Source organism: Phyllostomus discolor, chromosome 3 (assembly GCF_004126475.2).
Source record: "Phyllostomus discolor isolate MPI-MPIP mPhyDis1 chromosome 3, mPhyDis1.pri.v3, whole genome shotgun sequence".
NCBI lineage: Eukaryota > Metazoa > Chordata > Mammalia > Chiroptera > Phyllostomidae > Phyllostomus > Phyllostomus discolor.
In genome coordinates, this window is record NC_040905.2 from 206726530 (window position 1) to 206741616 (window position 15087).

Consider the following 15087-nt stretch of genomic DNA (forward strand, 5'->3'; position numbering starts at 1 on the left):
TGTGAGAGAGAAACATCTATCAGTTGCCTCTCATCTGCACCTGAACTGGGGACCAAGCCTGCAACACAAGCACGTGCCCTGACTGGGAATCGAACAGGCAACCTTTTGCTCTGCGGAACTATGGATGCTCAACAAACTGAGCCACATCAGTCTGGGCTGTTTATTTTTTTATTTTTTTATTTTCTGTTTTTGTTCAACTTACCTTTTGCAAATCAATGGAAAGCTGCTGAATGAAAGCTTGGAGCTCTTGTTCCTTTTGCTCCAGGGCTGTGACCTTATTTTCCATGCCTGTTTTTGAAGCTGTCACAAGATCTCTTCATTGAAAGAAAGCAGATAATGAACAAATTTGGATATCTCATCTAATACACACTCTTCTGCAGGAAAAATACAGCGATTCTTTAGATGTCAGGGCTGTGAACATTCACCACGTGAAGATTATCAATGGAGAAGACTCCTTGGCCCTCTCTGAAGCAGAAGCCCAAAGAGAAAAATTCCACCCAGGCTTAAGCAAGAAATCCTAATCTGCCTTTGGTTTCTCAACAGCATAGAAAGTAAAACATACTGAATTGCTCAGCACGGCTGGAGGAGTTCTGAGCTTAGGGAGGTGACAGGGAATGAGAGTTTGGGGGTGGGGGTCCTGAGCCCTAGGCAGAGAAGGGCAAGCCCAGAACCTGTGCCAGAACTGAGATCAGAAAGTGTTGCAAAGGGTAATGGGGAATGGTGGGCGGGTTATAGCCAGAGCTACACTAACACCGCTTCCCATGGGCCCCACAGACCAAGCAAGAACCTCTGCTCTTCCAGCGCTGAGCAGTGTCTCTGCAATTCTTCTAGCTTCTGCCTTAAGTCTGATGACATCTGATTGGAAGTCATCAACTCCTTCTGGGTGCGACTAAGTTCTCTGGTTTGTGCCTCCAACTCTTGCTCCATTTTCCCCAGACTTTCTTCTTTTTTTAAAAGCTGGCACAAAGATAAAGTTTCACTGAGCCACTACTAAGAAATATAATTTAAAATAAAAATCTGGACCAATTAGCCAAACTTTCATTACATTTTTGTGGGCTTCTAATTGGCCTTATATGCCCAGCAGTGAAAAAGAAAGAAAAGAAAATCAAACTGAACTTTTCCACTTTAATAAATTGAAAAAATAAAAATATGATTAATATCAATGATTACTGGGCTATGTTTATCAGTACTGAGAGGGTGATGACTAACAAAATCAGAACAATTAATCATCCATTCAGCACATAGTGACTACAACAAAAATGCGCACCATGTGTTTTACTTTACTTAGCTCCTGCTGCTGGAACCCCTCTAGTTCATCCATTTCATCTCTCTTTTGGAAAAGATTCAAACTCTGGTTCTTCACTTCCTGTAACTGAGCTGTCAGAAACCTTTTCTCCTAGGTGGAAGAAGAAGACATCAGCTCAGGCAACTAAGACATTAAAATCATATATAAGCAGAATTCGTGTGTATGTGTGTGTGTGTGTTTAAGATTTTATTTATTTACTTGTTGGAGACAGGGGAAGGGAGGGAAAGAGAAATAACAATGTGTGAGAGATACAGCAATTGGTTGCCTCTTGTGTGCCCCCAACTGGGGAACCTGGGCTGCAACCCAGGCATGTGCTTTGACTGGGAATTGCACCTGTGACCTTTTTGTTTGCAGGCCGGCACTCAATCTAATGAACCACATCAGCCAGGGACATAATTCTTTTTTTTTTTAAGATTTTATTTATTTATTTTTAGAGAGGGAAGGGAGGAAGGGAGGGAGGGGGAGGGAGGGGGGAGGGAGAGAGAGAGAGAGAGAGAGAGAGAGAGAGAGAGAGAGAGAGGGAGAGGGAGAGGGAGAGGGAGAGAGAGAGAGACAGGCATCAATGTGCGGTTGCTGGGGGTTCTGGCCTGCAACCCAGGAATGTACCCTGGCTGGGAATCGAACCTGGGACACTTTGGTTCTCAGCCCGTGCTCAGTCCACTGAGCTACGTCAGTCAGGGCTCAGAATTCTTTTTTTTTTTTTTTTAATATTTTATTTATTTATTTTTAGAGAGGGAAGGGAGGGAGGGAGGGAGGGAGAGGGAGAGAGAGAGAGAGAGAGAGAAAGAGAGAGAGAGAGAGAGAGAAACATCCATGTGCGGTTGCTGGGGGTTATGGCCTGCAACCCAGGCATGTGCCCTGGCTGGGAATTGAACCTGGGACACTTTGGTTCCCAGCCCGCGCTCAATCCACTGAGCCACGCCAGCCAGGGTTCAGAATTCTTAATAAAGGAAAATCTCAAGGAAATCTCTTGTCAGTAGATAATAATATATTGATAATAGAAAGCTTTACACAGTAACATGATCAATTTGTCATTACCTATAAATTCTTTAAGTTAAAAATAAATGTTTTAAATTACTTAACACTTTAAGTCTTAAGTCTGACTAGCAATTCCGGGTATCCATTTTACACATCTATTCTCAGTGACAGACTCAACTGGCTGATAACAATAACTGAAGCAAGACCAAATGCCCTAAAAAAGTTAGATGCATTTTAGTAGAACTGATTCAGTTAGCAAGCCAACAAAAACTAGACATGACCGGTGTCAGCAGGTAACAATTTACTACATGACAGCTTCCCGAGATGGATTCTCTTAGGGACAAATACTACTATTGCAGTTTCCAAATCCTGATTGAAAAGAAATTAAAACAGCCTAAAAATAACATTTCCAAAAATCACAGTGGCTACACAGTGTCTCATGAGTCTTTCCCAATCTAAAATATTTCCCAACCCCTCCTTTGATGGGGGAGGGAAAGAGAAACAATCTCCTTAGTGAACTAAACCAGGTTTTATTTAGTACAGTCCTATATGGATCCCCCTTTACCATAATTTTACAAGATAAAAAAATAGTCCAATCATAATTTCAATTGCTACAATCATAACAGTTTCTTTTAGGGTAAGAATACTTTGACCTAACCCATACCACCATATTTAAGAAAACCATCATTAACACCATGTTTCGAGTTTTTTTTTTTTTTTTAGGCACACTTTCTTTGGGAGATAGCTTGACTTTTCTGTAACTCTTTCCTTATACATAAATATGTTAAAGTATTCTGATTTAATAATCAGATTTCTACAGAACACACAGAAAATCACTGGCTTAACTTGGTGCTTTATGTGAAGAATAAAGCAATAATAAAGTTCATCTGTTGAATAAAACTAACGGCAAATATATTTTGCAACTTTCTATATCAATCCAAGAAATAACTTTTCTACCATGAAGAGTAACTTAGGACTGCTCAGTGAAAACAAGGAATGACTCAAGTAGTAGCACATAATTCAGGCTGAGCGCGTTGACTACTGATTATTTTAAATTAAAATGTTCTTCTAAGTCAAATGCCATGTGATTTCACTCACATGTGGAATCTGATGAACAAACTGAACTCACAAGGAAAGTGGGGACAGACATAGATGGGGAGCAGGATGACGGGCAGTGGGGGCACAGGGGGAAGCTAGAGGATGGAGGGGTTGAGTCAAAAGGAAAAAGGACTCATGGGCATGAACAAGAGAATGGTGATTGCTGGGGGGAGAGGGATACAAGGGGACTAAAAGACAATGGAAAAAATACAATAAATATTTTTTTTAAATTAAATAAAAAATTAAAACATTTTCCTAATTGTAGCCTTGAAATTCCATCTTCCTGTCCATGCCTGGGGGCCAGGACTCCCTCAGGCGCCAACACAGCGCTGGACAAGCCACAAGCCACGGGGCTGGAGTAATCAGCCCTCCTCATCTGCACGCAGCCAACAGGCTCTCTCAGCTGCTCGATGCCGAGCTTGGAGAAATGCCCTCCTCTCACTGTGTCCTCAAAAAGGGTTCCTAACAGGACGAGTGTCGGTCAGGGTCCCAGCAAGAAAAGAGATGGCAGACTCAAATTATGTATTTTGAGAAATGTTTAATAAAAGGACTTCTCAAAGCTGTGGGCAGAGTAACAAAACTTAAAAAGAGAAAATGTGCTAGTAGTAGATAGGCACGAAGGGGCGAAGGGATGAAGAGGTTACAAGAAACCCAGAGGGAGAAACTGTGTCAAGAGGGGAAACCAAAGGTCCGACTCAAGCTGTGACCTTTGACCGTGGGATACAACCAACCTTGAGGGACCCCACGTGGAGAAGGCTGGGAACTACACATTCTGACCACGGCCTTCTTCCCCACACGGTTCTCTAGTGCTCCCCCACAAGTGGGACCCAGTGGGAAGGGAAAGGGCAATGGAGCCCTACTGAGGAGCTCCTACCCGCCTTCAGGCACACTGAGAAAGTTCAGAGCCGGGTAGACAGTATGTTGGGAGGGGTCTGGCCCCCACGAAAGCGTAAGACATGAGTTTTTCAAGTCAGTACCTGGCTTCGAAGAGGTGACATAGTTATCAGTACCATGGACAGTGCAGAAACCATTTTCTAAGCCCACAGAAAAGGCCAACATTCACAATGAGGCAAAAATAAAGATGAACTAACCTTTTCAAGCTGATCCATTTTTTCTGACCATTCCTAAAACAAAATAACAAAAAAGTATAGTTTCCAGGGAAGAGTATCAATAATAGCATGATTTTCAGAAAACAAAACCACCTACCACTCCCCTCCCCAAAGCAACCCAGCAACCAAACAAAACAGAACATTTTTTAAACGCCCATGAAGTTGGCTTAATATTAAGAAAGCCAAGAGTCCTAAAGGAAGAAAATGAACTTATATAAGATCCTAGGACACAAATATAAGCCTGTGTATGTTTACTAAGTAGACACCCGAACAGAGCTATCTCTGCTGTTCAGATGCGGCTTTTCAGCTTCCCCCTGAGTGTTTCCCCATGATTATTACTGTAATTTCTTGGGATGGGTAGTTTGGACCAGCAGAGTTGGTAACTCTGTAACTGATGTTTAGAAAATAATTTACTAAAGGGGAAAGTCTTCAGCAGCCCCCTAATAATTATTTTCCTTCTTGTCTTGATTTTACCAATATGCTTCATGCCATCTGGTGTAAGTTAAGAGAAAAGGGATTATGCCCCTTATTTACAAATCACTGAACAGGGGAAAAATATCTGCTGGTTCAAAATGCCCTATACCAAGTACCTACAATCAGAATCGGCCGATTTTAGAGTATTTCATCATTTACAGACACTCATACCTTAGTTTGCCACTAAGTAGTGGTGAATGATGTTTCTTTTGTCTAGTAAATATCCTACTTGACAAATATACACTTTAAAACCAACCAACCGACCGACCACCCCACCTAACTGCAGGTAAATCATACATTTTCTTAAATGTAGTAATATAATATTGATAAATTGACCCTGTCTTAATTAATAAGGATTATCATTATAATATCTTGATGCTTATCTTAAATTTAAAATGCCATTGTACAAAATATACCTCATAATAGCTAGTGATAGCATTATTTTCCTTTCTTAGTGTCGCTCATTGAGCATCTTAAAACAGATGATTCTAATGAGATTACAGGCCTTCCTTTCTGTCCAGCTGGCTGGAGCTGAAGAAACTTAGGAGCCTGAGAGTGTAACAACTACGTACGTCACAGGTGATGGCTAGCTTGAAAGCATCTTTTCCAGTATAAAGGGCAGGTATTTGAGTCTAGGTTTTGAGACAGTTTTTCAGAGGACAGAGGCCTTTTCCTTGTCTTGGGCTCACCACCAGATTATGGACACACAATTTCCCTTTTCCATTTTACAAAGCTACACAGTTGCAGACTAATACTCTCACATTCTGGACACATTTCACAATTATAACTGTAAAGTTTCTTGATAATATTCCACCCTGAGGCCAAATGAAATCTCAAAGAACATATATAACAGCATTCCTTTTCTCCTAGGTTGTAAATATTTTCTACCAGGTTTACATCATGATTTTTTAAAATCCCGTCACTAAGTGAAGTCTCTTCACCAGTCTTGGGCAGTGTCACACATAAAATACCTGGTCCTTTCTGGCTAATGCCAAAGCCAGTTCTTCTGCCATTTTGGCTCTGTTGGCTTGGAATGTCTCATTCTGCTCTTGAAATTTCCGCATGGAAGCTGTTAACAAATAGGCTTTTTTTGAGATATGGAAATATTTCAGAAACAGTATGACAAATAACCCATGTGATTACTTTACAATTGTTACCTAACCAAAAAGGCTGAGGTCACATAAGTGAATTATGAGCCTGGCAAAAACCTGATCCATCTCGCCTTTCCCAGAATCTTTTTGGCCTTAGTAATAGATCACCATTTTTTGTTTGTTTCCTATTTTTTTTAATAGTTAAGTATATACATTTAGGAAGATGCCAAAAGGTGACTTTTCAAATGGCACAATGATAGATAGAGCACTGAATTAGGTAAGGCACAAGAAAACACTAACACTGTTGCTAAGGGATGACTGCTACCACTTTACAGAATTAAAACCAAAAACAAAAAGCAAAGCAACATACAAAAAATATGTCTTTCACTTTGTTTTCCTTTAAAAATATTTTTAGTATGTATTACATCAATAAAAAATAACTTTCTACTTCTGGTAGCATCTCCTTGGACTGGGCCCAGCGAAGCACACCCGAGACAGGGCAGAATGAACACAATGCACGTTCCGCTGTGGGAGGAACAGGGGCAGGCAGAGGTTCCCCCCCGCCCTGCTTCTGAGCAGAGCAGGGAGGGAGCTATGGCCAGAACCAGAGTCTCCCAGTCTGGGTCCAAAAGCCAGGTACGAGGTTTTGCCAACAGACTGGCCAACTGGATGGACACAGCTGATAATGACCTTCTCCTAAGAAGCATGCCCATAAAACAACATAAATACCAAACAAATGTTATTATATATCAACCTGATTAAGAAATACTGTAAACTACTCATAAAATAAAGATTTGAACTATGGCAAAGTGAAAAACTTAACTATTTACTATTGTTTCATTTCAAAAAACTAAACCCTAAAAGGATTAAAAAAAAAAAAAAGGAAAAAAAATACGTACAATCCTGGTGTTTTTCTAACGCAATTTCAAGCTTCTCTTTTATCTTCTGCAAGTTTCGGACCTGCTCAGCATAGTCTTGGGTGAGGAGGATGACGCACGTACCAAGAATGGACAAACATCAGGAAAGGAAGTTAATTAAACAAACAAAAAAAAATGAGTGAAAATGATGATGATTTTCTCAGCCTGAAAACCGTTCCTGTTAAGGAAAGCTAGGCAGACAGCCTCCATTAACGATGAACAACACAGGCAAAACAGGTATAGTACAAACTGTGTGTGGTATAAATGGTGAATACAAACAGGCAGATTTTTCTAGCCTTGATAAAGAACAAGGACCAGGCCTGGTTTGGTCATCAGAAATGCCCTGCTGTGAAAACCAGTAATATCTCATCATTTAATTTCAAATCTCACTTTTCACTTCCCCTTCTAATCCTAGCAAGACAGACCAAAGGGAAACCACTAGATACTCACTTACAGTCCACACAACCAAGTGACAGTGGTTAGGGCCACGCAGACACCTTACCACAGGACTGCCTTTACAGTGAAAGTACTTCAAGCTTAGAAAAGCCAGCTTCCTTTCTACACAGAACTGAGCGGCCTGTGCCACCTCACAGGTGCAAGTCAGAACTAATTACCTGGGCGGGCAGAGAAGATAGCATGGTACAGCGGAAAAGGAGACAGGTTTCAGTTCAAATCCTGACGGTGTCAGTCCTTAAGCAAATGACTGATCCTAAGTATCAGTTTCCTCATTTATCAGATGATATCAACTGTACCCCGATAATGAACCATTTTGTATGCCTCATGCACCTGGCACACAGGGCTCAATGAAAGGGAGCTGCTAGTGCTGTTGTTATTATTCACACTGAGCTTCTAGGAGGATACCCAGGACATAAGTGGACTCAGTAAATGTCAGTTCTCTTCCCTGTCCCTTTTCTCTAACATAAATCAAACTTAGACTATTCTCCCTTCCATATTAGGAGGGGTACCTATTATTATATAGCTTTCCCCACAACATTCAACAAATGTACAATTATTTCACCTGTGTTACTGGTATTATTTATACTAGAGGATACGAGGAAAGCGACAATGGGGTTTAAAGCAGACTATAATTAGAAGTATGGACTCCGGTATCAAGCAAATCTGAGTTTGGATCCCAGCTCTACCACCTACTGCGTGTGTGGCCTTAACCTCACTATGTGTAGTACGGCCACCTACTGTGGGGACAAAATGAGGTAACGGACTAACTGGAGGCTGTGAGCTGCACTATGGACCTTCGATAACTGCACATACACAAAGATTTCACACAGAGTTTGGTAAATTTTGCAGTCCACTGCTTTCCCTCCAATAAAATGGGCATATGGCCAAGGGACAAAAAGAAACACAGAAGCCAAGGACCACTTCACAGAATGAAGCTTTCAGAATGTGTCCCCTGGCAGAAACCAACATAAGAACTCACAACTCTACCACAAACATGACCAGCTCAGGCAAAGGAAAAAATGGGAGTTGTGTAAATTGTGAAGCGCACACAAAAGACACAGTGAGAGTTACTGCTCCCATGCAGGTGCCGAAGTTAGAAAAACTACTGAAAAGTGGCCCACACACCAGAAAGACACTTACATAGGTGATGCGTAGCTGCACCAAGTGGCAACATAGCACCAAACCCCGCTGGTGTTGAAGAATCCAACATCTGCTGGTCATTCCCTATAAATGGCATCCTCTGCCTCTCTCCACCCAAAAGCAAGCTATGATAATGGCTAAAAAAGGTGGTCAAATCTATTCTACACACATTTTTAATACCTTTTATATTTGTGGCTAGAAACCTTAGGAGCGGAAAAATATCAGTTGTTTTTTTTAAACCTTAAAACTCAGTTTTGAATTTACACTATATAGTACACTAACAAAAGAAAAAAAAAGGGTACAAATGGCTCCTTTTTTTTTTTTACTAAGAAGATCAAAATACCTCAAAATAAATATAAGGTTATGCTACATGGCTATTTTATAGGGAGAGATGGTTGGTCAAGGCAAATTTCCCGGGTTTGCTTTTTATTAACCCTTAGACATACCAGAGAGCCTGGCTTCTAGTTTCCGTATCTGTTCATTTCTTCTCAAAAGCTGAGACGACAGATCTTCTCTGGAGCTGCTTCCGTCGGAAGCCTGTTGAGATAGACACAAGAAGAGGTTGTATTCTCACAGGTGGTTTCAGACGCATGAGACCACAGTACTGAGCCAGAAAGTGATGACTCTTATTTTAGGTTTAGTTACACTTTGTGATCACTGAAAAGCCTCTTAACTTAGCTGGGCTCTAGCTTCTCAACCAACAAAGCAGAAGCAACATTATATCCATGTATAGTTGAAAGAGATAAAAGATGCTAAACAGATAAATTATGTGTGTGTGTGTACATGCTATCAGAATAAAGGGTGGTGGACTTCTGGCCAAGATGGAGGCGTAAATAGACACACTGTGTTTCCTCACACAACCAAAATAAGGACAACAACAATTTAGAAACAAAATAACAACCAGAACTGACAGAAAATCAAACTGTATGGAAGTCCGACAGCCAAGGAGTTAAAATAGACTCATTTGTCCAGACCGGTAGGAGGGGCGGAGTTGGGCGGCTGGGCAGAGAGGGGCTGAAGGATAAAAAGCGGTGGCACCAGGCGCACAAGGTGGAGGCTGGCAGACCATAGGCACAGGGTGACAATGGGCAGACCCAGTGAGGCAGTGGATTGTGGAGTCGTGCGGCGCGCCAGGCGGCTGACTTACCCGGCAGTCCCACATTTGCACACAGATAAACCAGGCGAAACTGGGGAGCGAGACAGACCTTGAAACCCAGGGTCCCAGGGCAGAGAAATAAAGCCTCAAAACACCAACTGAAAACACCTGTGGGGGTTGAGGTTCTGAGAGAGACTCCCAGCCTCACAGGAGAGTTCGCTGGAGAGACCCATAGGGTCCTAGAATGTGCACAAACGCACCGACATGGGAAGTAGCACCAGAAGGGCCCAGTTTGCTTGGGGGAAGCAGCAGAAGGGACTGAAATCCGACTTAGAGTGAAGCAAGCGCCACTGTTTAGTCTTGGACCCCGCCCCCACAGAAGCATCACAACCTAGCAGAGGTGGGTTGCCCCACCTGGGTGAACTCCTAAGGCTCCACCCCTAATACGTAACAGGTGTGACAAGACAAAAAAAAAAAAAAAAAAAAGGCCCAAATGGAAGAACAGATCAAAGCTCCACAGCAAATACAGCTAAGCAACCAAGAGATAGCCAACCTATCAGAATCACAGTTCAAAGCACTGGTGATCAGGATGCTCGCAGAATTGGTTGAATTTGGTCGTAAATTAGATGAAAAAATGAAGGCTACGCTAAGTGAAATGAAGGAAAATGCACAGGGAACCAATAGTGATGGGAAGAAAACTGGGACTCAAATCAATGGAGTGAACCAGAAGGAAGAAAGAAACAACCAAACAGAAAAGAATGAAGAAAGAAGAATTCACAAAAATGAGGAGAGGTTTAGGAACCTCCAGAACATCAATAAACGTTCCAACATCAGAATTATAGGGCTACCAGGAGGGGAAGAGGAAGAGCAACAAGTGGAAAAGTTATTTGAACAAATAATAAGGGAGAACTTCCCCATTCTGGCAAAAGAAATAGACTTCCAGGAAGTCCAGGAACCTCAGAGAGTCCCAAACAAGTTCGACCCAAGAAGGAATACACCGAGGTGCATCAAAATTGCATTAGCCAAGATTAAAAAGAAGGAGAGAATCCTAGAAGCAGCAAGAGATAAGGGGACAGTAACCTACAAAGGAGTTCCCATCACACTGTCAGCTGATTTCTCAAAAGTGACCTGACAGGCAAGAAGGGGCTGGAAAGAAATATTCCAACTCACGAAAGGCAAGGATCTACATCCAAGATTTCTCTATTCAGCAAAGCTTTCATTTAGAATGGAAGGGCAGATAAGGTCAAGTTAAAGGAGTTCATCATCACCAAACCCTTATTATATGAAATGTTAAAGGGACTTATCTAAGAAAAAGAAGATAAAAAACATGTACAGTAAAATGATAGCAAACTCACAATTAACAATCACACCTAAAACAAAAACAAAAACAAAAACAAAAACAAACTAAGCAAACAACTAGACTAGGTACAGAACCACAGAAATGGAGATCACATGGAGGGTTAGCAACAGGGGAGTGGGAGGAGGAGAGAGGGGGAAAAGGTACAGAGAATAAGTAGCATAGATGGTACGTAGAAAATAGATAGGGGGAGGGCAAGAATAGTATGGGAAATGTAGAAGCTAAAGAACTTATGACCCATGGACATGAACTAAAGTGGGGAATGTGGGTGGGAGAGGGTGTACAGGGTGGAGGGGAATGAAGGGGGGCAATGGGACAACTCTAATAACATAATCAATAAAATATATTTAAAAAATAAAGGGTGGTGAACAAACCCATTATGACCTTATTACACCAAGTACCCCATACAAAATATATGTTGTCAGTGATAAAAAAGGAAATCACTGTATTTTTCTAAAGGTAAAATCGTGGGATAAAGAGGGGAAAGCTGGTCTGTGATGAAGAAACCATCGCTGATATTGATTAAGTTTCAGTATCTTCATCTATAAAACAAAGCGATGTCAATCTAAAGCTCTAAAAAGCATCAACAATTTTAGCAGATAATGCATATTCAATTATCAATATATTAATGAGATATCAACTTTCCCCAACAATCTACATTGTTTTAAAGCACATGGGCACTTTTATTATTTTAGGCACTGCTTACTGTTGCTAATAAAGAACTTGCTTCATCTTTTAACCTCAATTATAAAATTTTTTAAAATACAGAAGAGCAAATGGTTTAGTGAATATTCTCTATCTACTGTGACAACTGCTGATGTTTTCCCACATTTGCTCCATCAATTTTTATGTCACTAAAGTATTTTAAATAAAAGATACCATAGCATTTCATCCTAAATATTTGATAAACATTTTTTCTTTTTTAAAAAATAAGATTTTATTTATTTATTTTTAGAGAGAGGGGAAGGGAGGGAGAAAGAGAGGGAGAGAAACATCAATGTGTGGTTGCTTCTCACATGTGTCCCCAACTGGGGACCTGGCCCACAACCTCGGCATGCGCCCTGACTAGGAATTAAACCCATGACCTTTCGGTTCACAGGCCACCACTCAAACCACTGAGCCACACCAGCCAGGGCTGAAAAACATTCCTAAAATATAAGGACATTTTCCTTTATGGCCACAATACCATTATCACATCTAGCAAAACTAAAAATAATAGCCCCTAATATCTTTATATTTCCCCATTTTATTCCCAAAATGTCTTTAGAGGTGGTTGAACATTTCACTCTAAATCATTATGCACCTAGCCACTTGCCCGGCCAACATTTACAAAGATGCAGTACACTGTATAGTTAAAAGGGAGTCTCTGCAGGGAGAAGGTCCAGGTTAAAGTCCCATCTTCACCACATATGAAGTATAGAACTTGGGCCAATTATTAACGTCTCTGTGCACTGACTGCATACACAAACTATGACAACGAACACGATGTACTTCACAGAACTGTGATGAGGAGTACATAAGTCAAAACTTGTCAGGTCCCTAACATGCAGCCAGGCACATAGCTGGTTTTAATACATGTTCTCTATTATGAGTAGAAGTTATGATTATCACTGTTAGTGAGACATCCTATTCTCAGCACTGGGCTAAGCACTGGGAATAGTGGTAAAACAAAAAGTCCTTACCTGAAACAGCAGTAGCTGCAGCAACTACTAATTTTGACATGTTTGTTAAGAGCCAGCCAGTACGCTACAAAGTGGGTGTTTTCAATTGTATTTTTTCCATCACCATTTATCCCCACTATACCCTTTTCCACTTGCCGCACTCCCCCAGCCCTGCAATCACCACACTGTTGTCCATGCAGCAACTGCTAACTGTGAAATGCTTGCTACGAGGCAGGCACGACATTACAAAGCATTTTGTATACTGTGCGGAAAAGAGTTAACATCATGGACCTGAGACTGCTATTCTTAGCAAGGCCTGCTTGCAAGGTCAGCCCTCAGCTGGCCTATGGGAACTTAGATTTTCCAAAGGTTTCTACTGTTCCTAGTAAGAATGGCTCATTACACCCTAAACTGATTGTGCAAAAAATATGGTTTATGCTAACCTCTGTCTTCCTTCCAGGGGTCTGAAATTTTGGACAATGCGAGGCAGAGGATGCCTCTGTGACTAGTATCCCAATAAAATCCCTGGGCACTGAGACTCTTAGGAGCTTCTCCGGCAGACAACGTTTTACCCTGTGTGGTAACAAATCACTGCTGAGGGAATTAAGTTGTCCTGTTTCACTCCACTGGGAGACTATGCTTAGAAGTTTGTGCCTGGTCTTCCCCAGGCTTTGCCCCATGCACCTTTTCCCTTTGCTGGTTATGCTTTGTGTCCTTTCATTGTAGTAAATGATAGCATCAATAAAACTATATTAGAGAATGGTACAGTTCCTACCTACTGTTACCAATGGGGAAACTAAGTCATAGAAAAGTGAAGGAACTTGCCCAAAGTCATGCAAGAATGATGGAGGCAAGGAATCCAATTCAGGCCTCACTCCATAACCTCACCTGAGTTTCCAACTGCTACATTCTACTGCCTCTCATAAAGCTCCCAGTCCAGTGCGAGAGACGAGCAAATCATCAACAACGATGCAATGCACCAGGTGCTCTGACGGAGTAAGCAGGAGGCCAGAGACCAAACTCAGCCAGGAGGGATGAAGGATAGAGGGGATGAGAGGGGCAAATCCGGTCAAGGGGCTTCCTGGAAGTAACATGTGAACCAGTCTTGGAGGATGCACAAGAGTCTGTCAGAGGGACCCAGAAGTGAAAGGACACAGGAGACGTTCCAGAGAGTGGAAATTGCATATGCAAATACGTAGGCATGAAGGAATGCTGTCCATTCCAGAGGGTACAGTAAGTTCACTATGGCTGTAGCACAGGGTGTGGGAAAGCAGAGTGACATAAGGCTGGACAGACCATGACTGTTCACCATTATATGACAATAATGAGTTTGCACTTCCTCCCGAAGATGATGGGGAAGCCACTGAGGATTTTTAAGCACTAGAGAGACATGAATGTATCTGCTTTGGGGAGTTACTGAGGGCAGGAAGCCCAAATAAGTTACTGCATTTGTCCAAGAAGCAAACACAACCTGAAATAAAATGGAAGTGAATGTATCACTGGCAAATCAAGTAGCACGTTTGAGACACTGAGGAGATGGAAGCCAAATACCTGCTGACTGACTGGACACCAAGAGGCCAAGGAGGAAAGAGTCTAAAATTCCTCCAGCATTTCCTGTTGGTGACTTGGGGGATGAAGGTGCACATGTGGAAATGCAGTTAGCGACGTCAGTTTTGTTCATTTTAGAATTTGAGACACCAGAGGAAAAACATCTAGTTGGAGAAACATACACAGCAGGATATGAGTCTGAAGGTAGGGAGGGAAAAGAATGAATATATATATATATGTGTGTGTGTGTGTGTGTGTGTGTGTGTGTGTGTGTGTGTAGTACAAATCAATTACTTTAAAAGTCTCAGAGCTAAGTATTTCCTGATTTCAGGCCAATCTGGATGTCTGGAATACATTTGAGATGAGAGCCTTCATGTAGCATGTCAGCATGCAGGTATTTCTGCCACAGAACTCAGAATTGAAACTGTATCTTTCAGCCTGGTGATCAAATGCGCATTTATATTTCCTGTTAATTATAGCAGCCAATGATAATTTAGATCTGGTAATCTTATTGTTTCACCTCAATAACCTAATAGCTTCTGCCATGTAATCTGACCCAGACAGGTAGTATAAGAAAGGAGGAGGAAGACTCATCTGACCATGGAAAGAATTCAAGTGTCTATCACCAGGAGTAGACAGAGATCAACTTTCTTCAAATGCTGGAATCTTATATGGCAGTAAAAATAAGTGAACCACAGCTTCATATAACATAGATGAATTTTAGAAACACGAAAGTTCAAAAATAAGCAACATTAAACAACAAACTGTTTGACTATATGCATATCTGGAAGGATATTTTAAAAAGCAAGGGAATGATAACACAACATTTGGGATAATGGTTATCTGGAGGAGATGA

General features: G+C 41.4%; 1 protein-coding gene across 5 annotated transcripts in view; it reads right to left on the reverse strand.

Annotated features, from left to right (window-relative positions):
* GOLGA1 (golgin A1) overlaps positions 1-15087 on the reverse strand; it is a 43932-nt gene that overhangs the window by 24006 nt on the left and 4839 nt on the right. For all 5 annotated transcript variants that reach the window (XM_028508998.2, XM_028509007.2, XM_028508990.2 and 2 more), the window contains 7 exons: positions 9016-9106; positions 6956-7030; positions 5937-6034; positions 4474-4506; positions 1268-1396; positions 788-957; positions 203-314 (listed from right to left, as the gene is read on the reverse strand). In XM_028508998.2, coding sequence (XP_028364799.1) covers positions 203-314; positions 788-957; positions 1268-1396; positions 4474-4506; positions 5937-6034; positions 6956-7030; positions 9016-9106 — 708 coding nt within the window. The remainder of the gene's footprint in view (positions 1-202; positions 315-787; positions 958-1267; positions 1397-4473; positions 4507-5936; positions 6035-6955; positions 7031-9015; positions 9107-15087) is intronic.